The following is a 19,854-nucleotide window of genomic DNA, read 5'->3' on the forward strand; positions in this document are numbered from 1 at the left end:
ATAATGTTTTTGGAAAAATACATACGAAGTAAGAATAACTCTGCCTTTCGAATGCGGCTTAGAGAGTTTTAATTGGACGTGTAATCACAGAGATATGGACTGAACACTTTTGTATGTTTTTTAGGTGGTGAACCCAAACTTATGCACGGGAGTGTATGTGAAAGGATACAAACTCTAGTGGAATTAAATGGTTCAGTACTAAATTCGGTGTTTCAATTATTTTAGGCCTCGTCGTACGACTCGTGCTGTAATAATCATCATTCCGCAACTAGTGAAATTAAAACTTTTAAAACAACATTGGTTGAGAATACATATTGCCTAGATTTTAGTTGTTTAACAGCCTCCATTTTGCAGCTTGTTGCATAAATAACTCTTAATTGTACATGCCATGTAATTTGTATCAATTTGATTTAATGAGATTTTTATTCGGTTTCTTGATATTTTCCAAACATAGAAATGGGGAAACTACTTTTACGAAAGATTTCAAACTTATCCTATTAGAATGAAAACTTAAATGGAAAAATATGATAAATTAAATTTTCCAACTAAACATGCATTCGAAATTCCCATTAGAAACCCTATACTTAAAATCGCATTTGAATGTTGTATGTTAAAGCACTATCACCAGTTCAAATTCAACGTTGATAGCATACATATGAAGAGTGTCGAACTCAAAAGTCAAATCAAGTTCGAAATCGGAACGCCATCTGGCGGAACTTGAATGAACAACCATCGCTGTCACATAGCGTAAGATGATGACACATATATCATGAGCGAGTCAAAACACTGCAGAAACAAATATCGTAATTCAATGTAATCTGTGAATTTGGTGCAAAATTTTGGTGGTTTCTTAGTTTCTTCCCTTACTGTAGTGCATGATTAGGTAATTTCTGGCGATGTAAGTACATAAGCATAATTTTTGTTCGTTAGTTTTTTGAAAACTAGGGTGAGTACCCAGAAGGGTCGTCGTACAACGAAACAAACAAATTTGATTTACATAACATATATACCAAATATTTCAGTTCGTGAATTCAATATTTATGACGATTTGACGATGAGCTGTTTTTTTTTGCAGATCGACATTAGAATGCTGCGAATGATTCGTAATCCACTGCTAGGCCAACGCTTCATCAGGAAAACCTTCTCATTCTCGGCCGTCGCCAACAAGCAATTCGTCATAAAGGACCACTATGAATTCGACCAGAAGGTACGTGTACTCGACTGAGAACGAAACCGGTCATATATTTTTGATCGTCTGTTTTCGTACTAGGTATGTTTATAAACATGCGTATTCGTACGCAACACTAGAAACGGTTATTTTGCCGAGAGTAGCAAAACTCGTTTTCTTCTTACGTGAGTGAGAATGATTGATAAAGATAAAGAGAGGTCGCCAAAATGCGTCATCGAATTTCGGAACATGTTTCGCGATCACTCACGCAAGATCTGAACTACTGTACGGAAGGGAAGAGATTAAAGAAGACATATCATTTTTATGTGTTTCAATTGTCTATTATCTTCTTCAGATAAGAATATGAATTACACTTGAATTTGATGAAGATATATTAGATAATGAACGTGTTGCTAAAGCGATTGCAACTACTTCAAAAATGAAGTGCAGATTAATTAAGAAGATGAAATTACTTTAGTATTTATAACTATTATTCTGGACAATTCATTTATGTGATACTAAAAATATCTTTGAATATTTCCAATTTTAAGTTTGTTTTCCACATGCATTGTAAATAAGGTAAGCCATGACATTGACTCCACTCCACATTTCGCAGACACGTGTTGTAAACCGTTCTGTACCATACAATGATAACCATATCTAACCAACCATGCAGCTATAGCGGCCATTGCTAATCTTACGGTCACATGAACACCTGATTTAAATATTGCTGTTTGCGTTTGACGTGCAAACCGTGATTAACTGAGCTTCAAATGCGGTAACACAAAGCAATCAAAGGATACTTAGCAACCATGATCCATATCAGCGCCAACCTAGCAAAGAAAATCAAACTTTGACTTCTCCTTTCTTGTGAAAAATCTTACCGCATTTGGTGTTCCCGCATTTGATATTTGCATTTCAAACGCACACAGTAATATAAACGATCAGTTCAACAGAGAGCTAAGTACTTGACTCGCATGATTTCATAGTAGGGTTGTGCACTACTTGGACACCGACAGTCTATGACTTGTTCTATCGTTGATCGGGTCAATGAACTATTCGAGTTTGAAATTTTCTAGGCTTCTCAGGGCATAAAGTAATTTTGATCTTGCCACACAATATCAATAACGGAGCCCAAGGAAAATCCTAAACCGAATAGGCGCCATCCACCAATTACGTAACGCTCTAGGGGGCTCAAGCGTTACGGCTCATACAAAAATTTGAAATTTTTCATACAAAAAGCGTTGCAGACGGGGGGAGGGGGTCGAAAATTTACAATTTTAGCGTTACGTAATAAATGGATGCCGCCATACAGTGAAACGTAGGAACTTAGGCGAGGCCCTCGTTATCAAAACGAAGGAGCAGAGGTTTTGAAGACACGGAGAAGTTATCGCCATTGGGCGCAAATGTGCAGAGCATGAGGCTTACTGAAATGATCCTAGCGAATGAAGCGACTCTCCAGTGTAAAAACCTGGATGAAGTCACCGATGCAGCGGAGGTCTCGACTGCCGTCAAAGAGCAGTTTGACATCGACGTAGCCAGTAAGGCCATCCACTTTAGAAAGGGCCCGCAGTGCACCCAGGTGGCAGCATCAGGCTGCCGGTTGCAGAGGCCAACAAAACGAAGAACTTGGGCATACTCAAAAAAGGCTGGTCGGTTTGCCGGCTGAGCATACAACAGCCTACTTAAGTTTGCCTCAAGTGTTTCGGAAAGGGCCATAAGTCGTGAAATTGCAGCGGTCCCGACAGAAGTAAGATGTGCAGAAAGTGCGGCACCGAAGGCCATAGGGCAAGTGATTGTGAGCAAATCGCTTAGTGCGTAATGTGTTGACAGAGCAGACAACGGACATTTAACGGGCGGACACAAACGGAGTATCAAAGCAGCCAAAACGGAAGTAACACAGTTAAATTTAAACCACTGTGATGCAGCCCAGCAGCTGCTTTGGCAGGCAGTCTCGGAAACTCGTGGTATTACTATCGGACCCATACCGTATACCAGCCAACAACGGGAACTGGGTGGCGAACAGGTCTCAACAGCTAGCAGCTATAGGGACGACAGGACGATATCCTATCCAAGAAGTAGTCTCTAGCTCAAATGACGGTTTTGCGATAGCAAAAATCAACGGCGTGTTCTATTGCAGATGTTACGCGCCCCCAAGGTGGTCGATCGAGGAATTTTCCCACATGATCGACAGGATCATCCGCAGCAATGGTGAAGAATCGATTATCGACGTGATGTTTTATAATCCTAACCTTTTTGATACCACATTGATGACGGTTATACTCATAGCGATCATCAATCGATTCGCTATAGTATAAAACCAGGTGGGCGGAAGGCGGCGCGATGTAACTCGGCCCAAGCCGGTCCCGAGGTTGGAAAACAGCACGCTTCGACGGCGAAGTATTCAATGAAGCCCTGAGGCGCGAACGGAACACTCTGGACCTAAACGGTGAAGAGCTAGTTGCTGTGATATCAGAAGCGTGTGATGCTTCTATGCCGAGAAAAGCCCCTCCTAGAGAGAACAGGCCGCCGGTATATTGGTGGTGCGAATCAATTGCAAATCTATGAGCAATCCGCCTTCGGGCAATCTGCAACGCGCACGCACAGATGCACAAAGAGATGAACGCGGTGCAGCTTCAAAGAGGCAAAGTTGGCTCAAGATTCGAAAACGGGCATGCTTTGATAGTATATGCCAGAGTGCCAATTCGAGTCCGTGGGGTGACGCCTACAGAGTGGTAATGGCTCGCCCGGGTTGCTGCGATCGATAATCGATGTATTCTTCCGGCATCATCCCACAAGCTGATGACCCCCAGCGTTGTATGCGGCAAATGAGGAAAAGAAGTGACGACGGTGACAAACGAAGAGCTGGCAGGAGTCGTGAGATCATTCGCATCAAACAAGGCACCGGGACCCGACGGTATCCCGAATGTTGCCTTAAAAGTGGCAGTGAATGCGGATTTGGACATGTTCAGAACCACGATGCAACGCTGCATAGATCAAGGAATCTTCCCGGATGTATGGTGGCGGGGATACCACTAGGCGTATAGACCTATCTGTCTACTAGATACGACGGGCAAGTAATTGGAGAGGTTGATCCTCAACAGGTTAGTACCGTATACGGATGGTGCGGACGGCCTGTCCAACAACCAGTTTGAATTCAGGAAAGGTAAATCTACTCAGGATGCTATCCAGTCGGTGGTACAGACAGCTGAGGTGGCAATCGAGCATAAAAGAAGCGGCATCCGTTACTGCGCGGTTGTCACTCTGGATGTAAAGAATGCGTTCAACAGCGTAAGGTATCGGTACAGTTATGTACGCTTCTAGAAAGCTATTTTGATGGTAGAATTGTACTGTATGACACAGAGGAGGGGCAGAAAAGCGTTCGAATTACCGCGGGAGTACCTCAAGGTTCAATCCTGGGCCCGCTGTTATGGAATGCGATGTACGATGACGTACTGAGGCTGCCCCTTCCGACGGATGCTAAAATTGTTGGCTTCGCCGACGATATTACCCTAGTGGTCTATGGTGAATCGATGGAGGAAGTAGAGTTGACAGCAGTTGAGGAATGGATGAAGTCTAGGAAACTAGGACTGGCCCGTCACAAGACTGAGGTGGAGGTGATAAACAACCGCAAGTCCGAGCAACGGGCGCTTATCTCGGTAGGCAATTGCACCATAGAGTCCAAGCGATCCCTTAAGCATCTTGAGGTAATGATCGATGACAAGCTCAGCTTCGCTAGCCACGTTGAATATGCCTGTAAAAGGGCATCTACGGCTATAGCGGCGCTTTCGAGGATGATGTCTAACAGCTCTACTGTAATTGCCAGCAAACGCAAGCTACTGGCAAGCGTGGCGCTATCCATACTAAGGTATGGAGGACAAAAGCGCTTAGAACGAGCAGAAACCTAGAGCGGTTGGAAAGCACGTACAGGATAATGTGCTTAAGAGTAGCAAGTGCATACCGAACGGTATCTAAAGAAGCCGTGTGCATCATAGCTGGGATGATGCCCATCGGGCTCATCATCAAGAAAGATGTGCAATCAATCAACCAAAGTGGTGCAGAGGAGTCCGCAACGCGTGTAAAGAGGAAACGCTCAGAAATTGGCATCAGGAATGGGATGACTCCACTAAAGGTAGATGGACCTATAGGCTGACATCAAATGTGTCAGATGGGTATGGAAGAAACCATGGGGAAGTGAACTTCCACCTGACGCAGTTTCAGTAAGGACATGGTTGCTATAGACAGTACCTGCATAGGTTCGGGCACTCAGAATCTAATGCGTACCCCAATTGTGCTGGTGTGGAAGAAACAGCGGAGCATGTCGTGTCTGATTGCGACCGTTTCATTGTAGGGAGAGATCGCATGCTCGCTACACTTCCTCCGACAATATAATAGAGGGAATGTGTGCGGATGCCGAGTGCTGGAATGTAGTAACTACGGCTGTCACTCACATTATGTTAAAATTGCATGAGTTGGCTGCAGAGGATTAGCCCTGTGGAGGCTGGCCCCTTGTAACATTGTTTAAGTCGGCTAGAAGAAGCAGTTTGCCTAGGCTACTTCTGCTAAATGTGTTGTGCTATATGAACTGGCCCCTCCCCGAAAAAATACCGTAAGGTGGTTCCGGGGAGATGAGAGTCTGAGGCCAAGGGTACACGAGATATCTGCCTCGACCGAGTTGGCAGAACGCGCCCATACCCTTTCTGAACCGAAGGACAGGGACTTAACTTAACTTTGATACAATAAGCATTTTATATAGAAATTACCTTATTTTCTTTTCTCTTCTTGTCCCAGGTCATCAACAGTGACAATCCCGTGATCGTGAACTTCCACGCGGAGTGGTGCGATCCGTGCAAGATACTGACGCCTCAAATGACCAAAATGCTGGAACCATCGGAGGAAATCGACCTAGCCATAGTAAACGTGGACGACAATGCCGAACTAGTGCAAACTTTCGAGGTGAAAGCAGTGCCCGCAGTGTTAGCATTCCGGAACGGGGTCGTGGTGGACAAATTCATCGGGCTGGTGGACGCCAACATGATCGAGAGCCTGATAGGGAAACTCGCCCGGAAAAAGCAACAGTAACGACCCAGCAGAGAACGCGGGGTGAAATGGGACCTCTGCTAGCGAGAAAACCGTGACCAAAGGCGGTTGGACAGGGAACAAGCTGTGCTGGGGTGGACGATTCACAGGACAGGAAAGACACCAATTGTGTGATGCTATTTATGTACAATAAATTGATGGCAATGCGAACCATTGTGCTAAACTTTAATTCGTTACCACTAATATGTCAATAAATCTAGGATATTACGATGAATTTCGGTGTTTTGTACCACTTAGCTCATTCCGAAATAAATTTTAATAGATGTTAACAGATGACAGGCCACAATTTACAGATATTTCGTGTTTTTTGACTACTTATAAAATCAAAATATCATAATCAAGTGCAAAGATGTTTTCAATTAGCATTTTTTCCTGAAAAAAAGGAAAAATGTTTATACCAATTTTAAAACCAGACAAAAAGCCGGCAGAAGCTTCTAGCTATCGTCCAATCAGTTTGCTTTCTTTCATCAGTATACTTTTTGAAAAGGTCCACATCAATGAAAATTTATTTTTTGCCAATTAACAGTTCGGATTCCGCCATGGACATTCGACCACTCATCAACTTTTACGTGTAACAAATTTGATTCATTCCAACAAATCTGAAGGCCATTTTACTGGTCTTGCTCTTCTGGACATAGAAAAATCATTCGACAGTGTTAGGCATGAAAGCTTGAATGTAAAATGAAAAACTTTAATTTTCCAATATACATTGTTAGAATAATCCAAAGTTATCTGTCAAACATCGGCGTAGCTAGGATTTTTTCTGGAGGGGGCCCTGGGGCGGGGGGGTGTCTGGCAAATACTTGTTTTACAGAAGTAATGTCGGTCCCAATAATCAAGATTTTCACAAATTTCGTTGTTTTATCGGTTTTAATTGATTTTATTTTTTTGTTTTGTGTTTTTTGTCTCATTTCGCGACACATTAGTGGTATTTGTAAATTTCAATTTTCGCTACGGAAAAGATTCATTCTTTTTGTAATCCAGTCAAAAGTCCTTCAAGAATTCTAGCTATTAAAAAACTCACTGATTCTTCTACGATTTTTTCAAGTATTCAACCATGTGCTTCGAAGAGATTCATCTGAGAATTTCTACCGGAATTTCTTCATGAATTATTTTCTTACTTTCCATTGAACTCATTTACCAGTTTGTAATGAGTTTGTCCTGGGAATCTCACGGTAAATCATTCCCAGACTTTCTGATCTCATCAGAATTTTTTTCGAAAAATGTTTATCGAAATGCTTGAAAATCTCTTGAAAAATTCCACCATAGAATGTTTTAGAAATTCTTTTAATCATTATTCTTGGAAGGTCCTCTACGTATTTATTACATACTAGTGGTCCCGGAAAACTTCGTCTTGCCATCAAGTAGGCTGATAAAAAATGCCACGAAACCTCCCATACAAAATGGCATATAAGTTTTCTCCAGCTTTACCGAATTTTCCGGAAAACTTTCCCATACTTTTATTTCACACGAACACGTCGGAACCCTTAAAGAAGACAGTAGTAAAAGAATTGTGCAAATCGGCTGTTCCGTTCTGAAGCCATTTCGTGACATACAAACACCACTCCATTTTTATTTATATAGATAAATTCCAAATATTTTTTTAGAGTATCCTCCAGTTTTGTTCATTGATAATTTGTTAAGAACTTTCAGGAATTACTGAGGATTGCTTAAAAAAATAGTACAAACAATTCTGGGAGTCTCACCAAAAGCATCTTCAAGATAATCAAGCAAAGATTCATTCCACGAATTCTTCAGAGATTTCGCCAATAGTTTTTCCAAGTTTCTCTACAAGATTGTTTGAAAAAATCGCAGCAAAAATTATCCAGACTTCCTACAAACAAAAATGATTCTTCCAGGTACTACTCTAAGAATTCCTCGTAGTATTCCGCAAGAATTTTATGAGCAATTACAAATAAATCAATTGGGAAAATGTTATTCATGATTTCTCAAAGAAATTCTCCACAGATCTATCAGCATTTTTTTCACAGATAATTATTTTTTTTAAATGTCTCTAAAATCAAGCAGCAACATCCCACAATCTTTCAAACTCTCTCTCAAAAATATTTAATTTTTTTTTGTTTTTCAAAAATGCCTAACTGATAAATGTTTATAGAATTCTACCATTTCTATAAAGTTCCTTGTTCTTTAAAATAATGTTCTACGAAAATACACAAATATTTCTCGAATAATTTCTTCAACGATTTCTTAGATATAATTTATTGTTTCCCTACGATTCTCCAGAAAAGTTCACCAGAGATTCATCTAAGTATTTTCCAGAGATTTTTTTTGGAGTTTTTGAAAAAAATCAGATTTACTAAGAATTTGAAATTTATTTTTAAACCTCTTGAAAAATTTCTCCAAAAACTCCAACAAGTATTCTTTTAGGTTCAAGAAATAACTCCATTTTTTCCGAATGATAATCACAGGATTCTTCTATAAATAACATTTAAAAATTTATTCACTCTTCATTTTTGGTTCAAAAACTACTCCAGGAATTAAATATTTTTATGGATTGCTTTATAAATTCCTCCACGAATCACTCCATATCAGATGTCTAGAGAAGCATATGCAAAAATGGTGTGAAAGAAATGTGTTGGTAATATTTTAAATAATTGCAGCTTACATATAATTCGAAGAATATGCATTCTGACAATGTTTGGAAACATTATGTTTAAGGCAGATCAATACAAATTTTATATATTGATATCATAATGAATCCTTTCCCTCTTCCCAGTTATTTTGCTACATTCTCTATAGAATCCCTTACCGCTAGGCTTTAAGCCTAATTCGCTGCTGACAACCTAGGTAACATTAGTAGCTGAATAACAGCTTATTCATCTGAAACGAGGCTATACAAGCATCATTCTAGCTGAATAAGCTGTTGTTTAGCTATCAATGTTACTTGGGAAGTAATTTCTTGGCCTATCTTGATGCATGGGAAATTCCTGTAAGGAATCGATCAAGGAAGCGCTTTTTTCTGATCGCAGTACGCTGTTGAAAAGAGCTGTCAGTTCAAACGGGAGTCGCTGTAGAAAATTTCTGCAAGGAATCGGCGAGAAAACTCTTTAGCGATTCCTGTTCAGCAGCAAATCAGGCTTTATACGTTAAGTTAGGTTAAGCTACTTGAAAGCGTTTATTTTTTCTCTCATAAACAGGTGAAATCAACTCACTTGTAAACATTCTGAACTGCTACGGCAAATGAATTGTAATATGTTGTTAACAAAATGCTATTTCTGTTTGCATTTGAGATGCAAATCTTGTCTAAACGTCCTCCAAATGCGGTAACACAAAACAATCAAAGGACACCTAGCAACGATTACATAAATCACCGCCACCCTAGCAAGAAAAATCCATCTTTGACATCGCATTTCTTGTGAAAAATCTTACCGCGTTTGGTGTTCCCGCATTTGATATTTGCATTTCAAACGCACACAGCAATAATAAATCATTATTTTTTCTAACTAAATTAGGATAACAGTGTTTTCTAACACAGAACGTCTAGATATAAAAAAATAATGTAATGTTTAGAATGATACTAATGAAGGATATAAAAAACATTTTTTAAAAAGCGCATAGGCCAATGCGTTCATAGTTTGGGGGGTTTTGAAATTTGAAAGCAGACATGCCAAGAGACATGCGCATTAAACCAAGAAGGGAAATAGTTACGCATGATGCGTAGGAATCCGGGATACCAGAGGTAACCAAGGAAATCGCTTCTGTTTTGTTGATACTGGCTGAGTAAACATTTCCAGTTTCAAGTTCACATAGTTTAATGAAATTAATAAAATATATTCTGAATAAAAATACTCATTGTGTCAAACAACGAACTTAAGCCATGCTTCGCTGTTCGGGACTTCCGTTTCTCCCAGGAAATTCTTTCCCAGATGTAAGTAGGAGAATCCTAATCTTCAACGGAATTTTCAATCCTGTAGCTCATTAATCCAGATCAGCCAAACGAAGTTCAACAAATCGCATCACTTCGATCGATGGCGCAACATCTGCATGCTCGCTGACCGGAAACGACCTGGAATCGGTGGAAAGCAATACTCCCCAACCGATGGTCCCGAGTACTGCCTTCCATCGCTGTATCCTCCGCGCCAAGGACCCCTCCTTCCATCCTGGTTGACATACGACCGAAAAGTCCTCTGCTTCCACGGATTCTTCCAGGAAACGCTGACCGAAGTGGACAGAATTCCCTACCAGATTAGGAAGGTGAAGATCCTGTACTACCTGGAGGACGATACCATGCAGGTGAGCGAACCCCGCACCATGAATTCCGGCATTCCGCAGGGTTGCCTGGTAACGCGCCAACGGATTCCCCGGCCGCCGCCTTACGATGGAGAGTTCACTTCCCTGCTGGATTTGAACATCAATCACACGGTGCAGCTGTTTGATCGCGTGTACACTATTACCGGATGTGATGAGTTTACACGAAAGTTTCTCAACCGCCTGGGGATATCGGTGCAGGAATCCGTCGAACCTCCTATGTGAGTATGATGCTATTTTAATGGGGTTTAATATTTCGTACTAACATTCGGAAGAAATTCTGGGAACCTGGTTTTCAAATGGAACAATCGTTATTTTTACTTTTTTACAAATGTTGCGCATTACTTTTTAAAAAGGGGAAAATCTGTAGACAACTCAAGAACGATGCCTCTCCGTCAATTCACTAAAACTAGCACTGCTCTCTTATCTGTATGATGTACGGCTTCTAGTGACTAAGTACCGTAATCCGGGGTATCAGTGATCAGCGGGGTAACATTGATCGGAAGTTTGAAGAGAAGAAAATGGTTTGATCTAGGAAACTTTAGATCTAAATATCAATAAAGCAAACTACGTCAACTACAAAAAAATTGTTCAGAGAGCACTGTTGATGCTTAACATTTCATAAAATTTTGGATTCTGAGAATAAGTATAGGTAGTAAAGTACAGTTTACTCCCTTATGCATAAAAGCGTTTTCTCAATGGTGTACTGATATTTTGAAAGATTGATTAGCCATTTTTCCATTAATCGTTTTTACATTGAATATCAAGATTATTACCTATAGTATTGCTTAGATGGCCTAACTCATAACTTTGCAGACAATAAACTATTTTAATGCTTTAGATTTATTTCCTTGACCTCTAGTGAAATTCCCTTACTTTCTCTGACTTTGCAGGTCAAAAATTGAATTCCCTGGCATTTCCTGACATTCCAGGTTTTTTCAGGTAGTCAACATCCTGTCCATTGCTTAAGCTCTTAGTTAAATTCTTGTAGGATTATCTTGAAGAAGAAATGGCGAAATCAATAGAATAATTTGTGAAGAAAATTCTAAAAGAAATTGCAAGATTTTCTACAACAACACATGTGAAAAATATTGAAGGTATCAGCCTTGGACTGCTAAACGATTTGCTAGAGGAAAATCAGGGAGAATTCCATCAAGCATTTCTTAAGAAAATCCTAGATAAATTTCTGTATGAATCACTAGTAAAATTGATGGAGGAATCCCTAAGTGTGACCCTAAACGTACTTCTTGTAGGAATGGTAGACATATTCTTTGGGAATAGTTCGGATAATCAAATTTATTCTTGTTTACCTTCGAATGCTCTTGAAAACCGTTTTGCATTCTCGTTTACGCCAGCAAAATAAGTGGGTCCTGGATTCGAGCAAATCGATCGAATGTTGGATCTGCAGTAAACGAGGAATGGGGGCGAATATCTGAAGATGTGTTATATTTATATGTGTTTATATAATCGAATAATCGCATACCATACGCAGCTCTGGTTGATTTCGAACCGCTGCGGATCGCTACCAATCTAATGGATCATTAAAATAACCAAAACGGCCGCTATGGAAAGCATAGATAGCGCCACCGTAGCCTTGTGTGTTTGACAGAACAGCAATGCTGTCACAATGTTAAATCCCATATACAGTGGCTCCTTTGTTTTGATGCGGTGAGCACTCGCAAAAACTACCTTCAATGATCCATTATTCTCTATAAGGTATATATTGTAAATTGTAAATTCACGTGACTCGTCTGAAGTCAATGTCGATCAAAGTAAGCATGCATATTTCAGATGTCACCCATCGACTCCCATAGTAATCCAGTCACATAGAGTGACAACCCTCGATAAACTCGAGTGAAAGAGCCAAGTCGAGCGAAATGTTTGGTCGACAGTGACTCCAGTCGAGTCGTTTTTGATCGACTCGACTTATAAAATAGGCCCCATAGGGAATTCGCTCGAATTACAAAATAGACCCCTATATATCAGAAGCTGAGATACAGGGGTCTATTTTGTAAATCGAGCGGATTCATGTGACTCGTCTGTCGTCACTGTCGATCAAAGTAAGCATGCATATTTCAGATGTCACCTGTCGACTCCCATACTGATCCAGTCACATAGAACGACAACTGTCGATAAACTCGAGTGACAGAGCCGAGTCGAGTGAAATTTTTGGTCGACAGTGACTCCAGTCGAGTCATTTTGATCGACTCGACTTATAAAATAGAGCCCACAGACGTCCAAACTAAGGCATTCTGTATGGAAGAACAGTATTTGGATACTTATTTTTGTCACTCAGGGTACATTTATCTATAAATTTATAGACGTATTTTGAGAAGTATTTAGGAATTTATAATTAAACATTAGAAGATTTATAAAATGTAGGGATCTATTTTGTAAATCGAGCGAATCCATGTGACTCGCCTACAGTCACTGTCGATCAAAGTAACCCTGCATATTTCAGATGTCATCCGTCGACTCCCATAGTAATCAAGTCACTTAGAGTGACAACTGTCGATAAACTCGAGTGACCGAGCTGAGTCGAGCGAAGTTTTTGGTCGACAGTGACTCCAGTCGAGTACTTTTTGATCGACTCGACTTATAAAATAGGGCCCGTAATCCCCTAACTTTGCTCTACAGAAAGCTTTTATATCACTGTTTTTATCTAGAAAACTTAAACTGACCGAAAAGATTGGGAACCTATGCTTTATGGAAAATTAACGATTCTTGTAGATTTTTTCCAGAAGTTTTGAGGTGTGACTTGAAACTTAAACGATCTTAGCCCTTTGAACTAAGGTATCTAAAAGGGAGGTAGTCCAATATGTCAGATTTACCATTCAGTCATTTTGAAATGCCAAACGACAGCCAGCAAGTTTGTTTTGTTCCCTACAGCACATAGAAACAACGTCTCATATAAATTACTTATTCGGCATATTTCGCTTATCAGGCACATAGCTTGACTAGTTTTCGGTTTAATTTCACTAAATCGCTTCATAATTCACGGATTATCAGGCGCAAAATACGTATTAATGTTCCTTTAGACTCATAGGGTACACATCACCGGCGATTCTTTACCACCTTTCAGGTTCGGGATAACACTTAACAGTCCATCCTTTACCTTTCTGTATTTTGGAAGATATTGTGCTCCATGAAATCATCTTCTTCTGCGAGTCAAAACACCCGAATGCTACATTAACGCCGAAAATTTGATTCGCGACAAAAAGGCTTATCAATGCCCGAGACAATTTTCACTTCACTGTTATCGTGTTTGTTGGAATAAACATTCCATAACAACCCCATAGAAACGCTGAAACACTAGAGTGAAAAACAGTGTTCACAAACCCGCCAGCTGTCACTTCCACCTTCCCCGTTGCTAATCACACCGCGCACCCACTGACTGCTTAGATCGGTAAACCTGTCATTATAAAAACCTTGCTTTGAACAGTGAAAATGTACCGTTAATTTTAGTATCTGAAAAGTGTATTTTTCCTTGCGAAGTCGATTTTTTTGGTAACTTGGGTGTGTTAGAAAAACGCGACTGAATCACCTTACCATCACATCATTTTTTTCCTTTACAGCGATCCCAGCACTGAACTGCGCAAGAAACAGGACGCCGCAAAGTTAGCCAAAAGACCAGCCTACAAGATAGACACCTTGGGTAAATTTTTGGAATTCGATCGTAAGGTTCTACGCTTCCAAGGGTTCTGGGATGACCGATCCAGTCTGTTCGGCGATGTACACGAGCTAGAAGTGCTGTACCATTTGAGTGATGATACGTTCGAAATCAAAGAAAAGCTGCCACTGAACTCTGGACGCGACTCGAACGGCATGTTTCTACGGAGAGGACGCCTTCCGAAGCAATTCGAGCGTTTACCGGTGATGGGCGAGAGTACACCGGTGACGGTGTTGAATGTGATTGGAGGTGGTCTGAAAGGAGGTCGATACCTGACGGACTGTGTGGGAATTGGTAGGGTCGATGATAATTACTATAAAGATTCTGACCTTGCCATAGGAAAGACAATAAACGTCTATGGCAGACGAGTGATCTTGACGGGGTGCGATTACTCTACAAGTGATTACTATAGAACTAAGGTAAGATCAACTATCTCGGAGTTTCAAAGGGTTATTCAAATGCAAATGCTTAATTCTAGTACGGAATCGAAGACTTCACACCCATACCAGGCTATAGTGTAACGAAGAACGAGTTTGAACGTCGCTATCGCAGAGAACGTCAACTGCCACCTTACAATGGATGGGGATCGCATGAAGATTCGGAAGGAAACTGCGTTACGGTCGAACCAACGCCACCGAAGATCGATTTCCGCAAGTTTGTAGTGTACGATCGGTGTAATCTACGCTTTGGAGCTCGAATGATTTCAAATATTAAGGAAAATAATGACCGGTTCTTCGTGATCACGTACTATTTGAGTGACGATACGGTTTCGGTGTACGAGCTGATGATAAGAAATTCTGGGTTTATGGTAAGTAGACCTCTTGGTTGATCACTAACCTGATCACTAAGTTTATGAGAAACATAATTTCAGGGAGGTGAATTCATGAAGCGCCAGCGGATCCTCTTACCAAATCAAGATATTTTTACACCTGCCAGACCTCAATACTTTACTGCACAGGACTTCTATCTTGGCGCAACGGTCATTCTGCAGGACCACAAATTCCACGTTACAAACGCCGACATCTACGCTTTATCATTCATGGAAACACATTGCGAGGAGTTCCCACTATCAAACGTTTCCAAAATAGTTTTGAAAATTCGGAATGCCTTGCGGCCGATCTACAAAGAATACGTTGCCAAGCATATGGCGAAAGTCGAGCACAAAAAAGTGGACGGTCGAAGTGTGGCCACCGTTACGTACGACGCTCTGCGAGATATGCTGCTGGAGTTGTTGGGAGATCAGATTGTAGAACAAGAAATCGTCACCCTGTGCCGACAGTTTTCAGCGGAATCGAAGAAACACTTTAACTGCGACAAAGAACTGGTGCGATCCGCCATACATGGAGAACTGACGAGACAGCTCTGGAATGATCTGGAACGAACTAAAGAGCACATGTACCATTTGGATCCAACAGCAGATGAATGGATGAGTCCACGGAACATAGTGGTAACCGTAAAAGCATGTAGAATACCGCTGGATAACGCATTGATCGATGCTATGTTGGAAGTGTAAGTGTCTAAGAGAATTTCACAGTGAGCAGGTTATGTCAATACATTCAACTTCATTTTTTTAGTTTAAACCGAAACGATCGCGGAGATATCGAAATTAGGGATTTCCTAAACATGTTGAACCCGATGGAGACGCCATGTAAGCCGCTGCAGCCACTCAACATAAAGCACGACGTCTGCTACTTTACGCCGTATCGTGTCACGGGAAATTTGGTCGATTGGGACAAACTATTGAGCAGTATCGATCTAGAGACAAATCTGACTGCTCAAACATCTTGATCGAGTAATTTGCTTTAAGACCTGGTCTAGGTAGGTAAAACTCTAGGTGAAGATTTTGATTTGAAAAAAACTTAAACTTAAGAGAAATAAATTTGCAGTGATACATCAGCGGAATGCAATATTCGTTCTAATTTTAAGTACATAGTAATTAAGTATCGTTTATTTTCCAAATGATATCTAGCTCAATACTCACGTTTACCAAAACCACAACACATCTGTATGATTGCCAACAAAAACACCTAATCGCAGTAAAACCTTAGGCTACATACCTACAATTCCATAATTTCTGTTACAGAAAAATCCGATTAAATACCTATGAGATGAATTGCTCTCCAGTCCGATGTTTGATCAACAACAGATTCTGTTCTAACTGATCTGAGCTGTGTGAGTGTGAAAAAAATGCACACTCATTTTTGGGTAAAAGTTATTGCTATTGATTAGAGTTTGTCGAAAACCGGGCGTCAAAAATGGTGAGGCTATTGGCTGGCAGTGTCCGTTCATATGTTCGGATCATGGGACGGTTGATTGTCGCTATAACCTTTTTCTAGGTTATCCCGTTAGTGTCTAACGCAACCGTTCGAAACTTACCTTCAATTAGAGAGTTGTTTCTCGGTGATGTCATCATCATCGTCGTCCTCGTCAATATTGGCAGTTGCATCTGCTTTCGATACTACGGCTAATGACTGCTCACCCGAGCCCTGAAGATCACACACCCCGTCCAAGGTCTGTAACGATATGATACTGACATTGTCGTCGTCCAGCTCTGCACTGTTCAGAATGGCGGCCGTGCTACCGCCGTTTTGTTGCAACTGGAATATATCACAGGTACGCTCGTAGGAAGTAATACTGACATCGTTGGTCGAGGTAACGGACGTTCCGGTCAGCGAATGTTTAGTTATGCTGCCGTCGTCGTATTCTGCAATAACGGAAATGTGTAGGTTTGATTCAAAACGTTCTTCTCTCGAGCAAATCAGGACTTCATCACAATTGGTATCTTTTAAACTGTTTTCATTAAGGTGAAACATTTTGATTTATAATAATGTAGTGTTGACAGATTCTACAGGGCTGCAACATTGTGAGTCAACAACTTGGATGGAGCATCCTACATAACGGTGGTCCTTGTGTCATACTAGTCTCTAAAAAGTCTATAGTTAACGGAAAATCTCTATTTCAACCAAAAGGGTCGCTAGGCTCACTATTTTCCTGATTCGTCATGCAAAGAATTCTGCTTCCAAATTGTAGAGGTTTCAGAGAAACCTTCAAAGACTATCACGTAAGTATTTTACAAGTTTTTTAGGCATTTTTTCTCAGATGCCTCGGAAAGGCTTCAAGAATTCTTCTAACGGATATTTCTTCCGCTATGCTTTCAGGGACTTCTACAGAAAATTACTGTCAGAAATGCCTCCACCAAATCTCCCATAATTAGTGAAACTTTATACCCTTTATAAAGGATCACTACCTATAATAGCTTCCAGCGGTGTCTCAAGGGATGCTTAGTCGAATATCTTCAGAATTTTCACCATATGATTTTTTCCAAAGGATTTCCTCCAGAAAATGGGGGTAGTTGCCCCAGTAACGAACACCGAATCCGCTAAATTGATAAACTATTGATTTTTTGGTACTATATTTTCAATTTTGTGACGTACCTACTAAACTAAATTTGAAGATATATATATTGTTTTTGAAATATGATTTTAATTATGTATTTTAGTACCAAATCGACCAATCTTAAAAGGTGTTGAGTGTTTTTACTCCACAAATAGTATTTCATTGCCAATTTAATGCATTTGCAAAATGCACAAGAGTAATTTGAGTTTTACCTACTTAGCCTGCAAGTCGTCCATCAAAAAACCAGTTTTATATATGATGAAGAAACTCATTTTACATGTTGTTCTGAAATACAGTCGACTCTCCACATCTCGATGTTCTACATCTCCATCTCCTATGTCGAAGGTTTGTTGGGTTCCTTCATTCTGCATACATTTGCACCACAGAAAAACAGACGTAACACATAGAACAAATCTCGATCAAAATCATAGTCACGCGGACATGTGCGCCCAATGCTAAAATTATTGTATTTGGCCGACGGGCCAACAGATGGCGGTAGTGTGCAAACGTCAAACGCGAACAAAAACGATGCGAGCGCTGCGGGTGGCGGATTGGCCACCTACCATATTTTTGAATCGACCGTTAAAAAGGTGGTCGATGGACAATGATGAGAGTGTGACGTCTGTTTGTCTGTGTTTGCACTCTCCATATCGGGATATCCTCCTTATCTCGATGATTTTCATTCCCGATTTTCTCTCCGTATGTCGATATGTCCATTATCAAAGGTTACTAGACTAGATTTAGCGGATTCAAATCAATTTTCGAAGACGAAATGACGTCTGTTTGTTTTCAATTTTCCTAGAAACGGAGTGATCGATAAAATACGTGGAAAATGAATGTATTTTGAGGTACTGGTGCAAAAATTACAAAGATATCATAACAAACGGGGTGTTCTAGACCAAAATTGTAGTTTGACCGGTTAAAATATGGTACAAAATACATTCATACTTTCAATCTATGATGGTTTTACATTATGCTAGCGTGATTTGAATAATTTTCCCATATTTTAAATCATTATTAATTAAGTTCTAACTCTTTATCGGTTTTCAAACATCTGTTTTTTTCTTCAAAAAGTTTACATATTTCAAGGATATGTTATTGTACGCAAACATTACTCTTTATAATCACCATTTTCTTGCTTACGTTCGAATGCTATTTCGATCGAAATCCGTTTTGCATTCCCGTTTACGTCAGCGAAATCAGGTGGGCCATGGATTCCAACGAATAAGATTCGATCGAATGGTGGATCTGCAGTAAACAAGAATGAGGGTGAAAAGCTTGTTTTTCTTTCAACACATCATCTTGGTGACTATTATTTCTCGCACAGTTAATTAATGGTCAAGTTATAGGCAATTAAAGCCTAAGGAATTTCTCCTCAACATTTTATCTAAAGATTACTCCTTTGATAATTTTCAAGAAATTCTTGCATTGCAATACATGAATATTTTTGATTATCTTGCAATTTGTCTACGAAATTCTCGAAGACATCCTCAACAGTTCAAGACATCTTTCAGAGAACCTTATGGTAGTTCATCTAGGGTTACCTACTTTAAAACTTAAACAAGTTTCATCAGAAAATATATTAGGAGTTACTTCTGAAATACCTCCCGGGTTTTGAAACATCAGAAGAATATACTGGTTGAATTCTTGAAGATTAATTTTGGAATTACAAAACGACGTAAGTAAGAATTTCAACTTTCATAACCTAACCGCTACTTTCACCGCTCCGTTGTATGGAGAGACAAAGTGACTTAACCACGAATCAAAACAAAACACTACTTGAGCCGATTTCACACTGGTAGAAAAACGTCGAAAGTAACTGAATGAAACGGCTTATCATTTTGTTATAATTATTTGTGTGGGAAATAATAGAAACTACCTAGAATTTGAACGCGAGCTGATTGTATGCAAAATTTAAGCGATGTACACGGCGAAAAAATGTTAAAAAGCTGATTCATTTAAAAACTGTTTCAGAAAACAGGTTGTGATTCTTTCTAATTAATTTTCTCAAAACCGTATGAAAGTTACTTACGTCGATTTGAAAAAGTAATCGAGATTTGATGTTTTAGCGGTGCCGTGTTATATATGCGACCATGGAAACCAGTAAATTCGGCACCGCTTAAACGTCAAATAAATGAACTCGTGCATCGGTCCATGGACTAATGCACGAGTTCACTATTTGACGCTTGAGCGGTGTCATGTTATTAACGTGACCATGGCAACGAGCGAATTCGGCACCGCTCAAACGTCA

At 40.1% G+C, this 19,854-nt stretch overlaps 3 protein-coding genes across 12 annotated transcripts in view; 2 read left to right on the forward strand and 1 right to left on the reverse strand.

Moving 5' to 3' along the window:
• The first annotated feature begins 725 nt into the window (after positions 1–725).
• Positions 726–6,482, forward strand: LOC5572316 (thioredoxin, mitochondrial). 3 transcript variants are annotated; one of them, XM_001653956.2, is made up of 3 exons: positions 726–883; positions 1,076–1,207; positions 5,960–6,482. In XM_001653956.2, the coding sequence occupies exons 2-3, from the start codon at positions 1,088–1,090 to the stop codon at positions 6,248–6,250; spliced, it is 411 nt and encodes a 136-aa protein (XP_001654006.1). In that variant the 5' UTR covers positions 726–883; positions 1,076–1,087; the 3' UTR covers positions 6,251–6,482. The 3 variants fall into 3 exon arrangements, with proteins under 3 accessions (XP_001654006.1, XP_001654007.1, XP_021707285.1); XM_001653957.2 differs by having other exon boundaries at positions 728–898; XM_021851593.1 differs by lacking the exon at positions 726–883 and adding an exon at positions 928–946.
• A 3,294-nt stretch (positions 6,483–9,776) lies between these two features.
• Positions 9,777–16,103, forward strand: LOC5572315 (EF-hand domain-containing family member C2). Its single transcript, XM_001653955.2, has 6 exons — positions 9,777–10,157; positions 10,217–10,758; positions 14,113–14,626; positions 14,686–15,015; positions 15,079–15,716; positions 15,782–16,103. Exons 1-6 carry the CDS (start codon positions 10,107–10,109, stop codon positions 15,993–15,995), a joined length of 2,289 nt encoding a protein of 762 aa, XP_001654005.2. The 5' UTR covers positions 9,777–10,106; the 3' UTR covers positions 15,996–16,103.
• A 23-nt stretch (positions 16,104–16,126) lies between these two features.
• LOC5572317 (USP6 N-terminal-like protein) overlaps positions 16,127–19,854 on the reverse strand; it is a 70,504-nt gene continuing 66,776 nt past the window's right edge. For all 8 annotated transcript variants that reach the window (XM_021853426.1, XM_021853427.1, XM_021853423.1 and 5 more), the window contains one exon: positions 16,127–16,911. In XM_021853426.1, coding sequence (XP_021709118.1) covers positions 16,586–16,911 — 326 coding nt within the window. In that variant the 3' untranslated portion in view covers positions 16,127–16,585. The remainder of the gene's footprint in view (positions 16,912–19,854) is intronic.

The sequence above is a fragment of the Aedes aegypti genome, chromosome 3 (genome assembly GCF_002204515.2).
Source record: "Aedes aegypti strain LVP_AGWG chromosome 3, AaegL5.0 Primary Assembly, whole genome shotgun sequence".
NCBI lineage: Eukaryota > Metazoa > Arthropoda > Insecta > Diptera > Culicidae > Aedes > Aedes aegypti.